Raw genomic sequence first — 22,211 nt, forward strand, 5'->3', positions numbered from 1 at the left:
TACCCATATCTTGGAGAAGTGTTAATGCAATTTGAAAGCTGTGAAAATAATAGATCTTTAAGGACACAAATAATGATACAGTTACCAGTTAATTTTTATTTAAGGTAATAAGACATTTTAAATTGCATTTTTAAAAGTTTTAGAATATTTGGCCTGTAAGATGTTCTGATTTTTTTTTAAATTGTGGTCAACTGTATTTAGGAAATGTTATATAATATCATGGATTTCAGTGTTTCAAAATGAAATTAGCAAACTTTGAAGGATCCTGAATTGAAAGAAAGAGAGGGAGGGAGGGAGGGAGAAAGGAAGGAAAAGAGAGAGAGAGAGGAAGGAAGGAAGGAAGGGAAGGGAGGAAGGAAGAAACTAATACTGTTTAATTCAATATTTCTTAGTTGTTTACCCCAAATCAAGGGTCAGCAAACTTTCTGTAAAGGGCCAGATAGTAAATATTTTTGGTTTTGTAGGACAAGAGGCAAAATCAAGAGTATTATGTAAGTTTTAATGTAACAAGGCAGAAAAACACGTTGCCAGAAAATTCTATTGAGGTAATTCAAAGTAAAATAACAATTAAGTGTAATGTTTTATAATACATATCTACCAATAAGAAGAATGAGATTCTTTTTTGTGGGATAACTTTTCACCTAATTAGGATTCCATGTAAGTGTTCCCTCTCATCAAATTAATTACACATGTTGGTCTGCAAAAACCATTCTTAGTTCATGGGCCAGGCTAGATTTCGCTCATGCACCATAATTTACTGAACCCTTCCATAGACCATGAAACTTTTTTTTTTCATATAATGCCTATCAGAACTAGTATTTTTATAACTAGTGTTTTAGAATATTACTTTCCTGCATTGAGAGCCAGAGAATGGTAAAGCTGATTGGCATGAGCCTCATATGAAAAGGATTTTTTGTAATGGGGTGGAAGAATTATGTTCTAAAGGAACAAAAGGAAGCAATGAGCATCTTGAGGTATGAGATAATAAGCAGGGGTCACTAGAGAGGGTGCCTGGGTAATGATATCCTCAAGGGAGACCAGGGTTCAGATATGGCAAAGAGGGAGAAGGAACCCTTAGAGAAGTAACAAAGTAGAGGGAAAATGTTGGTTTTGGAGTGCCAGTTTTCAAATATAGAGTAAAAGGGCATGAAAGGTTGAGTGGGTAAAGGGCCAGGGAGTATTGAGTGTTATTATAGGGATGATGACATGGTGGAAGATAAGTTGTTAGTGACAGTAGTTAAAATCTGGAGATGTCTGATACAAACAGGAATAAATGACATGAGAGATTTCACTGATAAAGCCTGTGTGAGGAAAGTGATCATTAAGCCTGGGGCAAGGAGACTTAATTGCTGCGATGATGGGATCCATGCAAAGCTTGATGGTCTTCTTTGCTTGAACCCTGTGATGAAGGATTCTGGACAGCAGACTTACAGCCTATGCAGCCTAAATGATTTTGAGGAAGTAAATTCTGTGTGTATTTCCTCAATTCTCATTCTCCTTCTCTTTTTCATCTTCCTTCTCCTTCTTACTACTTTTAAATTCCCAGAAAAGTCTTTTATTCAGGGACATTGTTTTGAAAGTTTGTCAAGCCGTCATTTTTTTCACCTTGTCTTATTCCATCCTCCATTTATAAACCCAAGAATGCATATGCACTGGTGATATTCCCCCTCCCCCTGCCCAGAATCATACTGTTCATTTGCTTCTCAGTCATATTATATCTCTTCAAGAGTTATGATACCAAGTTATCAGTGGAGGATGAATTTGGACTTTCCTATTAAAGCATCTTGCTATCTGTCTAGACATTGATTTTCTATCTCTATTAGTCTTGGTTTTGTCTATTCTAACATTAAAGTATTATATGCATCGAACTTGGAAATACACCCACCTCCCACCAAAGGCTAATGTGAAAGAAGTCCATTTTAAGAGAGGGCATATTATTTGTCTACTGTATTAATACCTGTAGAATCAGGAGACCCATATAGGAAAGGTGTTTGGAGGTTCAGTTTGAGATATCCTATACCTTAGTTGTTAATAATACAATATCATAGAGATAATTGAGATTTCATTTCACTTCCTGCTTCTCCAAGAATAGAGGGTAATTATTTAAATTTACTCAAAATGAAATGAAAGATTCTATGATCATGATTAAAAATGTTTCAAGACACTTTATCCATCTTTGTACCTGCACAAATGGACCAATATTATTCTAGTCAGTTTTTAAATAGAACTGCTTTTCAGAATGACTAGTAAATGGATAATTGTTAAGAAAGATCTCATTCTTATCTCCCTATTTTTCCTTCACTTCTCTCCAGCTCTCCAACAAATCTTTCATATCTATAGTCTGGCTTCATTCACCCTCTAACACACATCTCTTTGCCTTGTCATTTCTCCCCCTGTTCCTTCTGCTTTTTTCTATATAGTGTGTTTTCAACATCTGATCATTTAAACCCACCTTTTCTCATGCCATTTCCTCTACTTGAATTTTGTTTTACCTTTCTTTGCCTAGGAAAATCCACCTGAACTTGTAAGTTCAGCCAAAATGTCATGCCTCATCTGAAACCTTTTCTGACCCTCCTATTCCTCAATCAGATTCAAGCTGTCTTGTGTCTTTATTCACATTCTAATAATGCTTTGTGCATCAATATGTCATACAAATACCATGTCGTTTGTTAATTACTTCTTGTTTTTCTTATCTTTCTTATTTTAAACTGTGAATTCATCAACTACAGGGACTAAGACTCAGTCAACATTGTCTCATAGACATGGTGCGTAGTAGGAGTATAGTGAATTTGCAAATGAATAAGTGACCTGTATAACCATCATTCCTCCATGTGTGCCCCCATACATGTAGCTTGCCATCTTCTTTCATCTTTAAACTTTCTTCATTAAGAAACAAAAATATTTCAAGTAGTAAATATATATAATTATATGTGTCTTTAAATAATATGAAATGTCTGACATTAGCATTTTTAAAAAGTGGTATCTTACAAGGAAGTCTATGTTCTGTTCAAGGTAGATTTTTTCTGTTTTGTGTGTCAGTGTCTCCCCAAGAAAGAAGAAAATAAAACAAACACAGACAAAAACTGTACTATGTGATGGCAAGTGGATGAGATTTACTAGGGCAGAGATTGCCTTGTAGATGGATTAGTACATAAATCCTAACCAGTACAATTTGCTTAGAATTTTAGTGTAAAAAATTTAGCCTTTACTCTTTATGGAATGCTGAAAGTTTAACTGGACAATGTCACAGTCAAAGCACTGACAGAAAGGGTCTGTTTTGTCATTTTATTGTATGGATGCAAGTGAGGAGAACTGAAGAGAGGGAAGCAGTGAATAAACTACTGCAAACACCAAACATGAATTAATAAAAATCAGAAATGACTCTTTCAAACATCCTCTTACATTCTTTCATCAACAAAATAAAAAGTTATTAGGGTATATTGTGTTACAGTCACACATACATCAGAGATAGGGTTTAATTATACCCCATTGTAGCAGATAACTGAAGCACAAGGAATAATCATTTCTGTAGACTCTCACATGGAGAAAAAGAAGAAGGAGACAACAAGGAAGTATTTCAAGTGCTTTTTGTCCTGCATTTCAAGTTATGCTTGAATTTAAATGACTCTCATCCTCAGTTGATCATTAGCTCAATTAAATTTAACTTTATAAGAACATTAACTAGAATAAACAAATTAGTTCTGGACATAAGACATTTCATTACTAAGTTGGATTTTTATGATTATTTTACTGATATCCAGCATTTGGGGAGGATACAGTAAAGAATGTTTGGATATTCTTGTATTGAAAAAAACGGCCTGTATTTTTCATTTGTGCCCAGGGATGCCTTGAAATTGCCTGAAGTGGAATAAAGAGTCTAGAGCTGTGGGTAAAATGTGCATGGGAGATAGCCAAGGCTGGTTTCACCTACTGCATTTTTCAATTTGTTTTCTTATCAACATGCCCATAAACTGGAAAGCATTAGGCACAGACACGTTGATAAGCATATGAGAATTATGCTTTCAATCTCCCTCAGTCCTCAGTCATGGAATCTCTTTTTTAAATTTTGGAGTCTCCATTTGAAATACAAGGAGTTACAATACAAATGTAAAATCAAATTGTTTTAGCATCAGAGAATAAAGTGCATATGCACCATGCTTTTTGCTAATCCTGGGATGGATGAAAGCTGGAAAGAAACAAGGGTTAATTTAGCTTGCTCCCAACATAAGTGACAGTGAAGGGCTTTCTTACCCATGAGGCTTTGAAGGTTAAGCTGCCTCATGTCACCTGGTAATAAGGATTCCTGGAAGTAAGTGAGAGACGTGGATTCACGTTCATTTCAACCGAAAATGAATTCATTAAATAGATTTCTGAAAGCTCTCAGAACCAATGAGAAAGTTGGAATTCCAGGACTGGAAAATGAACAGGAGCCAGGAGGGGTCAGGCATTGTTGAACATAGGATTTGTTTAGGAAAATTTGATTACAATGCCACAGGAATCTGTGATTAGGATACTGCAACTGGCAGCTACATCAGTCTCACAAAGATCACTTCCAGGATTAGATCCCATGTCTCTTTGATAGAAATCCCATTTTCTACACTTTTGCTTTTATTCTTGTTTCCCATTTCAAGTTCTACTGCTATGACACATATTGGGCAGTAACATGTCCCGCTAAATTAATGTCATCATACATTGGTTTTGTTTTTCTTTACTGGCCATATCTACATTAATTTGTGTGTGCTTGTATTGGAATGCAGCATTAGATTGTGAGATCTCGTCCTTGTATCTCCAAAACTTAGCACAGCATCTAGCATGTAAACAGTCCAGATACCTATTTGGTAAATGATAAAGGACTAGAAAAAAGGGTAATGAGACAAGAGATGGAGTGGTGAAGGAACAATGAAATAGAAGAAAGTGGAGTAGAGGAAGAAATGGGTACGCAATGACTAGACAATACCATCTTCTAGCATTCTGACACATATAAATAATCACATTAAAGTTTTTTTAAAAATAATATAATAATGTTGATTGTTTTCAGTGTGTCACAGTTTATTTCTTGGGGCTCATAAGTATTTTAAATTAATTTTTCAATTATCAAAATGATCAATTTATCATACAGTCTTCTCTTACCCTAAATGAGGTTTAGGGAATGACACAGCCAAGAGATAGTCTGTTGTTACATTTCATTGACTGGAGTTGGTTTTCAATTATCTGTTTGCTTGCTTTTATCTGGTATCCATTTTTCTCCTAAAAAAAAAAAATGGATAAAAGGGCTTTGGAATTGGGGAGTGACTTACATAATTATGAATTTAAGGCAAAAGGATATATTTCACTTCTTTGAGAATGCATAATGTTCTATAAAGGTTTTACAAAATAAGAACTCTTTGAAAGGGTTTCCTGATATGAATAATTGCAAATGTCAAGGGATGAGAGTTCTCTGATAGTGATTCTATCTCTAGAATGTCAGATACTAGTGCAAAGGTGACATGAATGATTTGAGTGAGTTATTCTATCCCAGAGATGGTTCTGCAGAGAAATGAAAGCAGTACTCTATAACCCACAGACAGATTTATTCAAAGCTAAAATGTCAGAGGTAATCAAACTATTTAACTTGTGCTCATAGCTTTACTTTGCATTACATAAATGGGCTCTCAGAATTTATTACACACTGACAAAGAAACAAAATTTTTATAAAGTTGAATGATATACTGTGGCTTTCAGTAAAATATTGATCATCTTTAAGGTAGCATTTTCAATGAATTATGATTACTGATAAAATTCTGCATAATTTTTTCCTTTTTCTTTAAGTTAACAGAATGCAGCAAATATGCAGAGCTGATTCTTGTGAACAATCCCATTTTCACAGCGCCCAGAGTAGAAACAGAGCATCATTCATATACCAGAAGACCCCTGATTTGCTCTTTACTAGTGCTACCAAACCAAACTTGGGTCTGCTCACCCACCACACAGCAAAGCTAATCTACTGACACTGGGTTGTGGTGAAGGCAAGTACAGCATTTATTTGCAGGGTGCCCAAGCAAGGAGAATGGGTAGTTCATGCTCAAAAGACCCAAACTCCCTGATGGCTTTCAGGGAAGGGCTTTTAAAGACAACATTTGGAGTGAGGGTTGCAGCTTGTGGACTTTCTTCTGATTGGTTGGTGGTGAGGTAACAGGGTGATCTTTCAGGGACCTTAATCATCAACCTTCTGGTTCCAACCAGTCTTGGTTCTATGTGCTTGTGGTCAGCATACAGTTACCATCTTCCACCTGGGTGGGGATCTTAGTTTTTGCATAACAACTCAAAGATATGTGTCAGATTGTTATGTGTATTCCTTAAGAAGGAACTAGGACTCTGTTTTATTCCTGAACTATTGTTTCTTGACTGTTTTTCCTTTGTTTCTTCATTCCCTCACTTCCCTAATTATTAACTGCTTGAGTCTGTTCTTTGTAACTCAGGGAAGTCCTAGGAGACTAAAGCCTTTTTTCTACAAACAAGAAACTGGGGACACAGAAGGGCTTTTATACCCAGGAAGACCCCACAGTGTCCTGCTCAGTTTCACTAGCACTATTCCCTGCCAAGAGTAATTATTATCATAACTTGCAACACAGTTGTTGACTATTACAAATAGCACTGCTATGAGCATTCTCATATATGTTCCTTGATATATTGGGTTCCCATATATGTCCATATATTGGATGTATATCCATATACATTTTTGTTATGGATATATATCCATATACATTTCCTTGGATGGAGTTGCTGAGTTTTACAGTTACGCACATGTTCTGTTTTGGTAAAAACTGTTACATATATTTACAAAGTGATTGTACCAATTCACTCGCCCACCAGAAGAGATGAAAGTTCCAGTTGCTTTACATCCTTGGCAACATTATTATTGGCTCTCATTTTCACTTTAGCCATTCTAATTGGAAAGTCAAAATACTCTGATTTTTTTTGTCTGCTTATATTCTTTCGTGCTACCAAAAGAATCTGTTATATAAATCAAAATAAGGACCTTTTATTTATAAGTTTACACTTAGAGTCTTTAAAGAATAATTCCTCCAAGTGTTTCCTAGACTGAAATGTAGCATATTGCTTAAAAGGGAAAATTTTACTTCAAATCCAATGGGATCATATCCATTAATGGAATATGGCTTAAATATTTCAAACATTTTTATTTATTTAAAAAATACTTAAATGTCTTATGTATGTGATGGAGTTCAAGGTGGCTTATTGATAAAAAAGTATTATAGGGGCTTCCCTGGTGGCGCAGTGGTTGGGAGCCCACCTGCCGATGCGGGCGACACGGGTTCGAGCCCCGGTCCGGGAAGATCCCACATGCCGCGGAGTGGCTGGGCCCGTGAGCCATTGCCGCTGAGCCTGTGCGTACGGAGCCTGTTCTCCGCAACGGGAGAGGCCACAGCAGTGAGAGGCCTGCGTACCGCAAAAAAAAACAACAAAAAAAACAAGTATTATGTACATAATTATGTGCTTTAATACTGGCCATATGATAAAATTTTCTTATTTATTGAAAAATGATAACATCTGAATCTAATAATGATGCTAAATCACTGCAAAATCTTTTTTGTGTGATTTATTTCCAAAGTAATATTACATGAAATTCACTTTATTAACATATATTTAGTTTAATATAAATTATTTAAGAAATTGATAAGTTGGAATAATTAAAAATTAAAATCTGTTCCTGGTAAAGCAAAAGGCAAAGATTCCACACAAATTTTGGAGCCACTATTGGATCAGGAAGTATGATGAAGTTGGAGTATGGTTAGTGGTCCAGGAGCCAAAAGAAGCAAGGATATGGTTATCTGAATGTTCACATCTATTAGGGCAGGTTGAAAGATGAGAACTGCATAGATTTGAAGGGTATGAAACTATATATATATATATATATATATATATACTGCTACTTAGTCACTATTGTTGAAGCTGGCATGCAAAAGCCACTGCCAAAGGTTAAGTGTCTTCCAGTTCCTAACTAGCAGCTTTCTCATATTTGCAGAAAGTAACTAGAACCCATCAAGCAAAGAAGCTGAGAAGACTAGTTTGCAAGGGAATCTTAGAATTGTAGATTTCAGGTTTCTGATGACACAGTAATAGAAGACTATGGGGGGTGGGGGGCAGGTGTGGGGCTGAGTACCAAAAGACAACATTCAGGGCTTCCCTGGTGGCGCAGTGGTTGAGAGTCCACCTGCCGATGCAGGGGACACGGGTTCGTGCCCCGGTCCGGGAAGATCCCACATGCCGTGGAGCGGCTGGGTCCGCGAGCCATGGCCGCTGAGCCTACGCGTCCGGAGCCTGTGCTCCGCAACGGAAGAGGCCACAACAGTGAGAGGCCTGTGTACCGCAAAAAAAAAAAAAAAAAAAAAAAAAGACAACTTTCAATGTATATCTGTTGGTGAGATCCCTGCTAGTGTAAGTTTGTATTAGTATTGTCATTGTCTGGTGCACAAAAATGGATTCATGTTGAAATAATTTTCTTGTTTTGTGCCTTTTGTCACTTGACAATATCTCAGTGAAACACCTCCAGGTCAACTCATGTAACACTAATTTATTCTCAAAGCCTGAGTGTTACTACCTGATGTGGATGAATCAATCCATCCAGGCAAGCACTTTGATAGGTTTTCACTTTGACTCTTCATTTTGGCCATCGCAAACACTGCAGAAATAAATAGCACTCTTCATCATTCTGTACATATTGGTGGTTTTCTGTTTTTGTTTTTCTTACAAGACAAGGTCCCAGATTTGGGATTGCTGATGAGATGGAATATGTTTTGTTTTCAGTTGCCATATTGCTTTTCAATATGCTTATCACATTTTATATTTTCACAATCAACATAGGAAAAGACCCCTTTCACCACATCCCTGCCAGTAATATATGTTATCTGGGATAGTTTCTTAATTACAACTTTTTCCCAGAAAGCAAGCCACAGTAGAAGGCAACCCGAATACTATCCCAACTTGGCTGTGACTTTGTAGATTCTCTTACACCATTACAACATATGGGGATTTTTGAATGATTTGTAGTTTTCTAATTTAAAATTATCATAAAGATCACTCAAATCAGTGAAGGTGGAATAGCTTTTCAGTAATATTTCAGCTAAAATAGATCTAACATTCAATTATATTTCTGTTCTATTCTGATGTTCTTTTTCAATTAAACTGGCTGAAAGTTCACAAGAGTCTGCTCTTATAAGTTTGTATTAGGCATTGTCTCTGGTTAAATCAGTCAGAGTAGGGTAATTTACATTGCAATTGCTCTCAAACCTATAATCCTAATGACTTTTAACCTCAAACGTTCATTTATTGCCATATGTCCATCACAAGTTGGCTGGGGCTGGGGAAGGAGTTTGTACCATACCTCTTCACCCAGCAATCCTGGCTGCTGGGGCATCCATCATCTTAAGCGTTACTGGAGTAGCAGCAGGGGGAGAGAAGGCAGAAAGTTGAAAATTGCCTCTTGAAGCCTCCTGCACAGCAATGACCCATATTGTGTTTAATCATTGGTAATGAGTAATATCAATTAACACATTGATAGAATAATTTCCTGGGTCATTTACTACATATTTCTCAGTTTGTCACAGCATATAGTATTTCAGCTGTCTTCCTGTTGCCTTTCTTGTGACTTTACCAATTTTGAATTATTTTGTAAGTGTACTAAGACCATGGATTTTGAAAAACTGGTTGCTCTATTAGCTCTATTAGCTGAAAAATTAAGTGGTCAAATAGCTATCCATTTCTATTTGTTGTACTGTTTAGGTGGCTCATTGAAGGAATTGATTGATGGCGTCAAAAATATTATGACAGTTTAATCAGTAACATTAGGATAAATGGCGTTAGTGTTTGTCGTATTTTCAATGTGATTTAAATCTAGTCGTAGCCCTTGATCATTGCCATTTGGATCCAGCTGAATTTCATCAATGTGCCAAGATAGTACCTGGGAATATTTGCAGCTCCTATATTGCTAAAGTAGTGGTGAGAGTTTGTGACTATTATTTGAAGCTAATATAATTCAAGGAGAAACTTTGGTAATTTAAAAGGGTTTAAAAGACTATAAATGTATATTTTCATAAAGGCAGCCACTAATTTTTTGTCCACAGAAAAAAGGTCTTGTGGATATCCCCTGATATTACAGATTTCAGCAAATGGCATTAAAATTCTGATTCCATATTGCTTGTTCTTTTACATTGAAACAGATGTCAGTTTCATGTGGAGTTTGAACATCATCCAATCTGTTCTTCAAATACAAATGTAATTACTGGTCAATGGTTTTGGTATCCAAAACCATTTATACATCTGCTGAAATCGTGGAGGTTTTATTAATTGTTTTGACTTAGAGTTTGTTCCCTTCAAAAAGCTGAGGATTTGGAACAATATTACATTGGGTTAAGTCACCCTTTTTAGTGTTTTTTAAATATTTATTATTTATTTATTTTTGGCGGTGTTGGGTCTTCGTTGCGGCATGGGGAATCTTCACTGAGGCACGCGGGATCTTTCGTTGCGGTGCGTGGGCTTCTCTCTAGTTGTGGTGTGCGGTTTTCCTCTTCTCTAGTCGTGGCGTGCAGGCTCCAGGGTGGGTGGGCTCTGTAGTTGTAGCACGCAGTCTCTCTAGTTGAGGCACTCAAGCTCAGTAGTTGTGGCGCGTGGGCTTAGTTACTCTGTGGGATGTGGGATCTTAATTCCCCGACCAGGGATAGAACCACTGGGCCATCAGGGAAGTCTCAAGTCACCCTTACTTTTGATAATAGTCCCATGTGCTTATGTAGCATGAGTGTGGATGATCTGAATTTCTATTTACTTGCAAGTCCTAGTAGAAGATTATGGTACAAAAAGAGGATTCCCTCCAAGTAAAGCCGATTTTGTGTGCCTATTTCATATACTGTTTGTGAAAGGCAAAAGGAGGTAGTATACAAAACACATAAAGTTTAAGCTTTAACTGGCTACCATAAAGCTAATATTATTTCTCAGTTATGAGGGGTTGTGAAAGTCATAAAAAAAAACACTTCCATCCAGTTTTAAGATACCTGAGATATAGTTCTCAAACTTTTGCTTAAGTGGGACCTGCATACTTTCAATAATAAGTTTATTTCCTATATTCTTATCACTTGAAAACTTTCTAAATGAAGTGAAAGCAATGAATATCATTTGTTAATACCACCCCCTCTCCTCCTAATAGTACTACCCCTACTGCTATTACTATTCTACTAACTATTCCTAATATATAGTCGACATAATATAATCAACCCAATAGTCAATAGTTTGGGATAATTTACACATTGGCTGAAGCTGTAGAGGTTTTGTTTTGAATTAGATTCTGTAGCGCCTGCAAAAAGTGTAAGATTTTTGAACCAGATTATCTTGCGTGAAGTTAGCCCTGCTCCTAGCAATAGCCACATGTGGTACATGTTCTACATTCATCATCTCATTTATTCTTCACATCAGATCTCTAAAGTAGGTGTGAGACATCCACATCTTATAAAAGAGAGGATTGAGATGCAGAAAGGTTAAGCAAATTATCCAAGTTATTTGGATTTTAAATTTAGGCTGCCTGATTATAAACACATGTTTAAACACCTAGTATATCTTTTTTACTCTCCACCCCCAACAATTCTTATTCTTATTGTCATCCTCACCTGTAATATAAACAACAGGTAGTGGTGGAATGGTTAACTAGATACACTCACTGTTAAGTGCTTGCCAAATCACCAGAATCAAAGTAGAATACCAATCAAATGTTCTGGATATTAAGATTGCCTTCATCATTGTGCACATCAAGGTTTAAAATCTAGGACCTCATGATTAATCAGACAATTATTTCAGAAGTTCTTGTGTTTGCTCTATCTGCTTTTGTGCAATGATCCTATAGCATGCTGGAACACATGGGCACTAGGCCATCTTTCACCTTCTTAGTTGAATGTCAATCTAAATAGCAATTTGGTTTTCATTGAACAATATTCTACTCCCTGCAACAAGAGGATGAAACATGGCTCTGTGACAGTTATATCACACAGACCAACAGTTTGAAATGTTTGGCATTAAAAATATTTTAAAGTGAATTATAAATGATTTGATCCTGAATTATCTCTATTAAAGATAGTTCATTTTTTGTGGACAGACACTGTTTAATTGCTACTGCTGTTTCCTGTATTGGGACTATTGTTGTCGCTGCTGGTGATGTTGATATTATTTTGTAAGACTCTGTAATGTATTCATATTAAAACTCTTTCTTGAATCCTCAAGCACAAGATTATTATTACTGCGATGCTATTTAGGAAAGAATTACCAGGGAAGATTGAGGCATAGGAAGGTGTGTTCCACTTATCAATCTGAAGGAATTTTGCCAGTGTTTCCTTTCATTAGTGGATCTTTGAGTTGAGCTGGAGAGAATCAGAGACATTCTCTAAAGATTATTTTATTGATCACCAATGCATTTTTTGGTAAAAGACCCCAAACTGAGGTTTTTCGAGTTGTTTGCTGTTACTAAAATGGCATCTAGTACAGTTGTCAGTCTCTTAAGCCTGCAGAATGTTATCTCAAACCCAAACCAATTTTGTGGTATGAGAAAAAGACTATTAAGTAGATGAAACATTGTTGTTGAATATATGGATTTAAAAGCTTCAATAGCTAGTACCATGTAATTTCTAAATGATAACTGGATATTATATGATAGAGAAAGAAACAGCCATTAATAATTGAAAGCAATAAAAAATATACATTAAATAAAAACAAATTGAAAGCAGGCACATAATAAAACACTTAGCTCTTTAGCAATTATTCTATAATATGAAAGTTTAAAAAAAGGCTTCCTAATATTTTTGGTTTTTTGGTTTGTTTGTTTTACATGTTTCCTGATCCAGATTTATATTTTTGAAAATAATATCTACTATCAACCTGATATAAAGAGTAGTTCATTGCGACTGACATCTTCTGGAAAAGAAGGAATTATTTTTAATGGAATTGCTGACTGGTTATATGAAGGTGAGTGAATAGATTTAGTTTCAAAAGAATACAAATGATATATTTTTATACAAAATCTGTAAGAAAAATCTGTTCAATTATAACAATACTTATAGCACTATTTCTTCCTCTCATTTCCTCTCAAAATTGCCTTCATGCTTTCATATCTTTGCATCTGCTCATGTTTTGACTGGTTATGATTTACATCTACTTATATAATTCCATGTTTGAGATATATATATATATATATATATATATCACATATACACACATACACATTTTGTTCAGGCTAAATAGATCTTATTTTTGGTGATGCTTCACTAATGAAAATGAATAATCACCTTACATCACTCTGGAATTAGATGCTGAATTTTTCTGACTCTGGGAAAGAATAAACAAAATCCTTTACTATTCAAAAAGTGCATGAAAGCCACTTAATTATTAGTCATTTCCATTAAGAACATCCTGTCACATTTTAAAAGCCACTGTATAGGGACCAAAATATTCAATAAAACCCACCTAAAAAGTTATTTATAATAACTGTTGAATCAAGTTTTCCTAATAGCTGAGAATATAAGAAGGAATCAGGTGATGAAAACCTCTATCCAATTTTATCATGTGCCAATTATCAGCTAGTTATAGTTACAGATTGCCTAGGAAAAACTCAAAGTGTGAGTTTAAAACCTACGTTTCAGACTCTACAACTGCTCTTGGCAAAATACATCAAAATTTAAACTAAGTTAGTCTAGTAAATTAAAAATTATAAAGCAAGAATCTTCCAGAGAATAAATTTTACTCTTGAGCAGTACTGGCAAATGCAATCTTTCTAGCTCAGAGTTGCTACTTTTAATCATGTAAGAAAGTAAATCATTTAGTTTATTCATTCATGCTCTCATTTGACAGATATTATTGAAGACCTACTATGTTCCAAGTACTTGTCTAAGTGCTGAGATACATCAGGAAACAAAACAAAGTTCTGCTCTCAGGACTTTACATTAAAAGGAAAATGTTGCTGGGTGGAACTATATTATTAAGGAAGAGACATTGTAGCCCTCAAGATTTACACATATATGTGTAGATGTGTATTTATATCTATAATATATTTTGTGTATAAGCTAGCATCAAATAGTAAAACCCACAGTTTATTCTGAGGAGTAGGGGAACCTACTGTGGAAATATCAGTGATAATTATACTATGAAATTTTACAAAATGAAATGCACACACAGATTAGTAGGATTCTTTGGTTGAGAGTGTCAAACAACTGACTCTGGCTTTCTTATTTCAAAATGATGGATTATTAGAGGGGCCTGAGATGCCCCAATGAATTGAAAAAACAGGTGAGGAACAAACTTGAAACCTTGGTAGTTCTGAGAATCTAGGTAGTAAGAATTAACCACCTCTTACCTAGAGGAGCTAGGAAAGACACATCTTTTATCTTCAAAATATTTTTGGTACTGTAGGAGACCCTGAAAGATGAAGAAACCATGCCCATGCAGTGTACTAAGTAATAAATCACAGTAAACACAGGATTCTATGAAAAAACAAAGGAGTCAGACTTAGCCCATTTTAGGGATTTGTAAATATTTTCTTAATGGAGAAACCCTCTGAGCTGAGCCTCAAAGAATAAGAAGTTTAACACAGAAGAAGAAACCAGGAAGGAAAAAATCCAAGCAAGAGTTAAAAGCTTGAAGAAGCATAGATGGGTTAAATAGCATAGTGTGCGCCCAGGGAACTAAAATCAGCTTGGTATTATTGAGGCATAAAATTTGAGAAAAGGAAGGCAACAAGAACCAAGAGGCAGTAACCCTAAAAATTATCTGGGATTTCAATTATTTTTCCACTATTAAATGGAGAAACTAATCCAGCTTTTCAGGAAAGGAAGTGTCAAGATTAGATCTTCCACATAAATAGATCATTTTGGCTAGAATGTAAAGCTGGAATTGAATAGTGAAAAGAACCAATGAGCAGCTATAAGGCTTTTTCTGTGTTCTATCTCTATAGAGATAATGAGCAAGAGGACTAGGGTTAAAGCAGGAAGAAGGAGGGAAGATTCTAAAATTGATGAGGCAGTAAAATAGGTAGATCTTAGTGTTTAAATGGACGAGATGGATTGAAGAAGTCAAGAATGATTCTTTGGCTTCTGGTTTGGATCACTAGTAAATAGTGGTGGCAGACACAGTGAGTAGACATCAGAAGGAACAGTAGACTCAGGGAGGAGAGGAATAATTTAGTGGGAACATTGGTGCTTCACAGTGCGCTAGTATGCTACACCGGGTGACAAAATGTGATCCTTAACATTCAAGAAATTTTGAGGCAACTAGGGGTAAACCCAATGTAGGATGTACTGACTTGACACTGATCAAGATTTGGGCCTCTGTCCTTTAGGGAAGGCTTCATATAGCTTATGGAATTATATCTTTGAGGAAATTATAAGGAGAGAAATTAAAGACCACTATTTGGGAAATAAGGTTATCTTCTTAATTAGAGAATAAAAACCTGTATATTGGGGCTGAAACTGAACAGTGTGTTGAGGGATAAGCAGGACAAATGAGTAACAAAAGCTTTTGTTTTGGGGATGACACTGTAAGTCTGACACTTTCCAAAAAGGGGGAAATGGAAAAATTATGGGTTTTGCCATTCAAATTAAATTCAATCCTTTGGGCTCATATGTTCTAGGTATACTAGGAAATTCCAGATATGCTATGTGAGTTAATTCATGACCTCAGCGTTCACAAGGGTAGAGCTGACACTTGAATGTGTGTCTTCAAAGTCAGTGCTTCGTCCTGGGCTACTCCACCTGTTACAGTGCAGGGCCTTTCACTCTTCCCTAAGGGATGACATGCATTATGGACCTAAGGTGTTAGATTTCCCTGGTCTCTTTCATCAGCCAGAGACTCTGAACCCTACTGTCCATGGACTTACCTCAATTCTTGCTTCACTTCCAAGAGAAGGGACCTCACGAAGGAAGTAAGTGTTAAGGTTTGGCAGAGGGATTTAGGCAATTCATACATCATTGATTTTCCCTCAGCATTTTGCTTGGCATCCCCAACCTATGGTTCAAAAGTCCCACACGGGCCTTAATCACTTACTATCACTTTGCTTGTCCAATGTGTCAACACCTCCCAGAATCCAGACCTTCTCTTTTCCTTCAGTATACTCATGAAAAGGCAGTATTACCTATTAGAAATGCATATGATCTTCAGCAGTATATATGTGATACTCTAGTGTAGAGATTTCCTTTTTATTACTTTGCAGAAATATGAATTAGCATGTGTGGGAAACCCAAGAAGGAACATGTAACATTTCCACTTACTTTTTCTAAATGGAAATTTACCTTCTATAATTATCGTAGGAAAAGATTAGAAGAGTCACATAAAAGATAATAAAATGTTTTTATGGCAAATATTAAGTGCATTAGGGCCAGGCCATTCTGTGAGTGTGCCTATTGCTCCCAACCACAGTCACTAATGTGGAGTCTTTAAAAGTCTTTTAAAAGTGTAATTGTTTCTATTTCTAGTATTACTCAATTCCTAAGGAAAGTAAAAGCAAATAAAATATAATGTGGGGCTTCCCTGGTGGCGCAGTGGTTGGGAGTCCGCCTGCCGATGCAGGGGACGGGGGTTCGTGCCCTGGTCCGGGAGGATCCCACGTGCCGCGGAGCGGCTGGGCCCGTGAGCCATGGTCGCTGGGCCTGCACGTCCAGAGCCTGTACTCCGCAACGGGAGAGGCCACAACAGTGAGAGGCCCGCGTACCAAAAAATATATATATATATATAATGTGTTTTAAAGAGTTGGTGAAGTTCATGGGGAATTCCCTGGTGCCCCAATGGTTAGGACTCCATGCTGTCACTGCCAAGGGCCTGGGTTCAATCCCTGGTCTGGGAACTAAGATCCCACAAGTCATGCAGAGCGCCCCCCCCCCAAAAAAAAAAGAGTTGGTGAAGTTCAGAAGAAAAATAAAACATTGTGCTCAAAATGAAACATTTTAAATATAATTTACACAAAGCACCTCAAATCTTATCCACACAAATTGGCATATTTAACGTGGTAACTTAACTAAACAAAATATCAGATCAATATTTTGTTTAAAGAAGGTAAAGTTCACAGCTGCCAAGTTTACAACTTTGAAAATCTCCATGGAGTATTGAATCTATTAAATAAAAACAAAAAATGACTGTCACTTTCAATTATTTGAATAATGGAACTGACATGCCTAAAAGATTTATAAATATATTTTAGAATCTCGTATTTTAAAGGAATCCTTCTTTGAAATTCAATCTAAGTTATTGAGCACATATTTTTGTCAGACATCATCTGAGAGCAATACAATGAGGAATATGGGTTTCTATGTTTTGGGTATTTCCAACTTAATGGAGAGAAAAACTATAACCAGCTATTATATAATGAACCATTTGAAGCATGGTAAATAGAAATATAAATAGAACTACATGTCATCGTGTTAAATATATGTATAAATAGAATTAATTCTGATGCATTGCGGGAATATAGGGTGGTTTATAGAAGAAATGGTTTTTGCATTGAGCTTTAAGAATGACAAGAATGAAGAGGTACGAGAAGAAAATTACAAGATAAACAATATGCTTATCAACAAATTGGGATTGTTGTTTTTTTGTTATTTGGTGAGAATAATGCAAAATGCCTGTATTCACTTTTTTTTGTGCCTTCTCATAGACACGGGAAGTCACATTCGTCCATTCATTGATTCAACAAATATTTACTGAGTACTTACTAAATCCCAGTAAAACTGAACTGTGACATATAAAAGAAAAAAAGATTAGAGATGCACCCATGGAAGCCAGAGGAAGATAGGATGATAAACAACAATGCTAAGTCTCAGGAGGTCAAACAAGCTAAGGATTCCAAAGTTACTGTTTGACTTGCTACCAGAACTTGACAAGAACAAAATCAGTCAAGTGGTGGTGCCAGAAGCAAGCCTGCAGTGGATGGAGCTGTAAATGGGAAGTGAGAAGGTTATGAACATAGACAATTCTTTCAAGAAAGTTGGCAGTAAGATACAGGCAATGCGGGGAAAAAAATCAACCAAAACCCAGGGCTGACAGTAGATCCTCAGGAAATGCTATCTAAGTTGATAAACTACAAATGGATAAAATCAGTTTAGTTTTCGGAATTGCTTGTTAATCTGAACACAATGGTCGTATATGAGTTAATTTTCTGTGAGTGCTTTGTGTTGAGGCTATATTTTTAAGTGTCTGTGATATAAAACCACATGTGTTGAGAACTCCATCTGCTCTGCAGTGAGATTTTCTAAATCAGTGTAACAAAGACATTGAAGTGCCATGCCTACATTGAAATGGAATGGAATGCAATGTGTAAAAATACATTGTAAATAATATAATTACAGGAAGTTTCAATCCATGAGTAAAAGTCCCTATTAGTTGCAATTAAAGAATGTGTGCCTTGGTCAAGAGGACTTTTAAGCAAATGCATATTAAAGATTCTTTTATTTATCTACTTTCTATTTGGGTAGCTTTTTTTATATACCTGAAGGAAGTCACATAACTCTTTGTATATACTACTTTGCTATTTTATCGTTTTTGTGAGGAACAACTTTAGGCATAAATCACTCTAAAATAAATAAAAGTAGATGATGTCCAGTTTCTACTGAATGGTGCCCTCAAATTGGGGCCATTCTTATTCTTGGGAAGTACTTGTGTACACATACTTCAGCACCCAGGATACAACCTGCTTCTTAGAAACCCTGAGTGTTGATTTTGGGCAACACAATCTGATCTCTCTGTACCTACAGGTCTTACAAGACTTAGAGTTTACGTGCACTCAATTGGCAGCATGTTTTTTCTTCAGTGTTACGTGGCTCACTCACGTCTCCTCACCTGAATTTTAAGTTACTTGAATAAATCAGGGTCAGGATCACTACTGGAAAAAAAAATGGCGCGTTCAGAATAGTATTCAGCTTTATCTATGAAGAGGCCACTTGTAAAAGACAAGGAATATACAACCTGTGGCTAGTAATGGTTTAGCCGTTAATACCTGAAGAGGGAAGGGGGGCAGCTGTTACTAGGGCCTAGAAGGAGGGAGCCCTGGAGTTTTCACAGTATTAGAAGCAGTGAGTTTTGGTTGAAGAAGACAGCCAAACCCACATGATTTCCATGGGTGGAAACCAACAAAATAAATACCATGCGCTAACTTTTTTCTCTTTATTTGATTTGCCTGGCTTCATATTGGCCACACTTTGAGTTTTTAAACTCAGACACCATGGGAATGTTCTTATTATTCAAATGAAAAGTTTGTGGCCCCCGAAGAGGAGCACACAAAGTCTCATCTGCTCCATTTCACTGTAGGGTGATATTAGTCCAGTTACATACCTGCCTGTCTGTGTTTTTCATATAAGGTTTGGGGGGAAATGGCCCCATTAAGAAAAGAAATAACTTATCACATGGCCTTAATTGGTAATCATAGCTCCTTTCCTGAACTGTTCATTCCTTTTTCCATTTACCTTCAGTCAGCATTTTGACTAGATAGGTCATTTACCTGGTGCATCAAACCACAACTTTATTCCTGCCAAATCTTATTCCTTTGCCTCCTCTTCTTAATAACTAGGTTGCTACCATTTTAGTTTTCCATTGAAATGGAAATTGGCATGTCGAAATGTGGAACTGGAAAATGAGATGGAATTAGACAAAAGGGTATTTGTGAATCTGCTAAATTCCAAATATCTTCTTCCTTTTCCTTCTTTACGTAGTAAAGGCACATTTTCTTCTTGGCGCATGATATTAAGCATTGACCCCGCACAGTGACTGTGTTTTCTGTCAGTTTATTTTTCCAGCCACACTGAGCCCAAAGTGGTCAGGGAAAAATTTCAGCTTCTAATTCGGAGGAGCAGAATTGTGACTGTTTTCCTTGTTTGGAGGCAATCCTCCCTTAGGTGTTAGGACTTCTACACCCACCAAGCCCATTGTCATGAGGATAAGAAACAGAATGTTGTGTCCAGTGGATTATTGCTGTGATAGTGAAAGAGAACACTACACTTCCACCCCTTAGCTCCTAGATCTGTGCTTCCTGGTTATGCAGGAGGACACAGAGCCTCCTCTGCTATGAATGTGCTCTGGTGGACATTAAGCAGGACACTAGTATCTGGAGGATAACATCCCAACTTCAAGGATGTTGTCAAAAAAAATAGTGCCTAAATCGAGGTAGAGCAGACTATTTTACTCTTCTATCAAGCCTGGCTAGTGGGGAGCATGAAGAAATCAGTGAATGCCATTCTGAGTCCATTGCTTTCCTTTTGCTGTAAAATATTTGCTGTTTGGAGGTGACACAGTGTGGGTTATTGCGGTAATGGATAAGTTATTCTGTAAGTCCACGAACAGCAGTGCTGATAGGACTACAGGCAGCAAAGACATGTCCATATCTAGAATATGTATCGATTTCTGTTATGGCAAAATTCTACCCTTTCTTGATGGAAGAGTTACCATGTAATCCACCTGTCACCAGGTAGTCAGCTGGGCCAGCTGGGAAATAATGCCATGTCAAGTGTTTAGTAATGATCACTGTCATTGGCAGCGAGAGACAAACTGGCATGCACTCGGTGGTCATACTGTCCATCTGGTCATTGAGAGCCTCCTCTGCTATGGATGTGCTCTGGTGGACACTAATATCTTCAACTTTTTACCTTTTTACCCCTCCTGACAAGTCCATGCACTTATTTTCCCTAGACTTCCTGTCACTCATTCTGTGATTTTACTTTTCCATACCCCTGATCAGGTGACCATTTATTAGTTACTGTGCATGAGTCTGGATGGACCTATGCTTCAGGCCAAGTCTCCTTCCGCAAGAAGTAGAAAGCTAAATATCTTGTTTAAAAGTCTTCCAACTGGGAGGATTTATGTCTATTATAGTCTTTTTAGGCCACTCCTGGGTAAGATTATAGTGCAGAGCCTGTCCAGTTCCAGTGTGTTCAAGTACATCACGCAAACCTGCCCATAAACCAGGCCTACATTTACTCCTCCTCTGCCAGCTTATGTCAGGGTGTCAGAGGCCTAGGCATCCTGAGGCATAGACGTGAAATGGAGGAGAAAGGATAAAGCAGAGGATGCAGTACGATGGGCGGTTCACTTATACGTTCTAGTCCAGTTCCTTATAAACCCCTTCTATCTTATAGTGGAATATAGCTGTATGTGTTAATTTTTATGGTCAGTGAATCAGATAAGATGGACAGTCTGGGTTGCATAGTCACTTGGTATCCCATGGTCAGGCTAATTATTTCTACCATAGCTCAGTAGAGAGCTGCTTTTGAATCGGGGAATATTTATCGGCACAGGAGAAAATGGCCTTTCCCTAAAGCTTGTAATGCCTGTGCTCTGATTGTCATACGGTGATTGCCAGAAGCTTCACACAACATCTCTGTTTGGGAAGGACACTTGGATTACCATCGTATCTGCTGGGTCACAGGGTGAAGATGGTAGGAAAGATTGGACCATGGCCTTGGTCTGCTGCACAGCCCTCTCCTGCTCAGGTTCTTCTCAGAACTGGCAGTTTTAGAGGTTACCTGGGAATAAAACAGGTCAGCACATGTGAATGTAGTTTACGGTGTTCTTCAAAATCCAGAGTACAGGCCCTCTTTACTTTTAAATAAATGTAATCCCAACAAATTTCCTCACTTTTTAATAGATATCCCAGTGTATCCCAGGCTACTACATCTCTAACATTTTCCCTAGGGATGCAGCCTCTTAAAATTTACAGGAATTACTCTTTCACTCTGCCTTTATGCAGAGAAGGTCTAGCTCCCTTGTATAGAGGTTGCTTCAGTCAGCAAGAAGACTTGTGGAAATTTTGAGGTTCAAAATCTTCAGCCGACATTCCACTATAAAATGTGTTATTTATGAGACTGGTCCAGAAAGCAGTAAGTGTACTGCACACATCTACCCAAGCATCCTTAGCCTATTTGTCAGGCTCCCAATACTTCTCTACCAATATTGCTGTCTTAGCTTTAAAACACAAGGGAAGTTGAGACCCTAATTTGTGTTGCACCTCTGCAACACCTTCTATGTTCTCTCGGACCTCAGCCGCATCTGCTCTTCAGCTACAGAAGAGAGGGACTCCAAAGTTGCCATGGTGACCTTTTGTGTTTTCCTAATTTAGTTGTCATGATTTCAATTTCTGTTTATTCCTATGTAATCCCTCTGAGGTGTCATAAGAGCTTCACTTATAATCTTTATCGTTGTCATTTTTG

The 22,211-nt window shown here is 37.0% G+C and overlaps 1 protein-coding gene across 10 annotated transcripts in view; it reads left to right on the forward strand.

The window, feature by feature from the left end:
• The window catches only part of DPP10 (dipeptidyl peptidase like 10), a 1,301,728-nt gene that overhangs the window by 1,156,239 nt on the left and 123,278 nt on the right, over window positions 1-22,211 (forward strand). For all 10 annotated transcript variants that reach the window (XM_029225838.1, XM_029225839.1, XM_029225846.1 and 7 more), the window contains one exon: window positions 12,879-12,999. In XM_029225838.1, coding sequence (XP_029081671.1) covers window positions 12,879-12,999 — 121 coding nt within the window. The remainder of the gene's footprint in view (window positions 1-12,878; window positions 13,000-22,211) is intronic.

This window comes from Monodon monoceros, unplaced genomic scaffold, assembly GCF_005190385.1.
Source record: "Monodon monoceros isolate NGI ecotype Baffin Bay Population unplaced genomic scaffold, NGI_Narwhal_1 Super_Scaffold_16, whole genome shotgun sequence".
In the NCBI taxonomy this organism is placed as follows: domain Eukaryota; kingdom Metazoa; phylum Chordata; class Mammalia; order Artiodactyla; family Monodontidae; genus Monodon; species Monodon monoceros.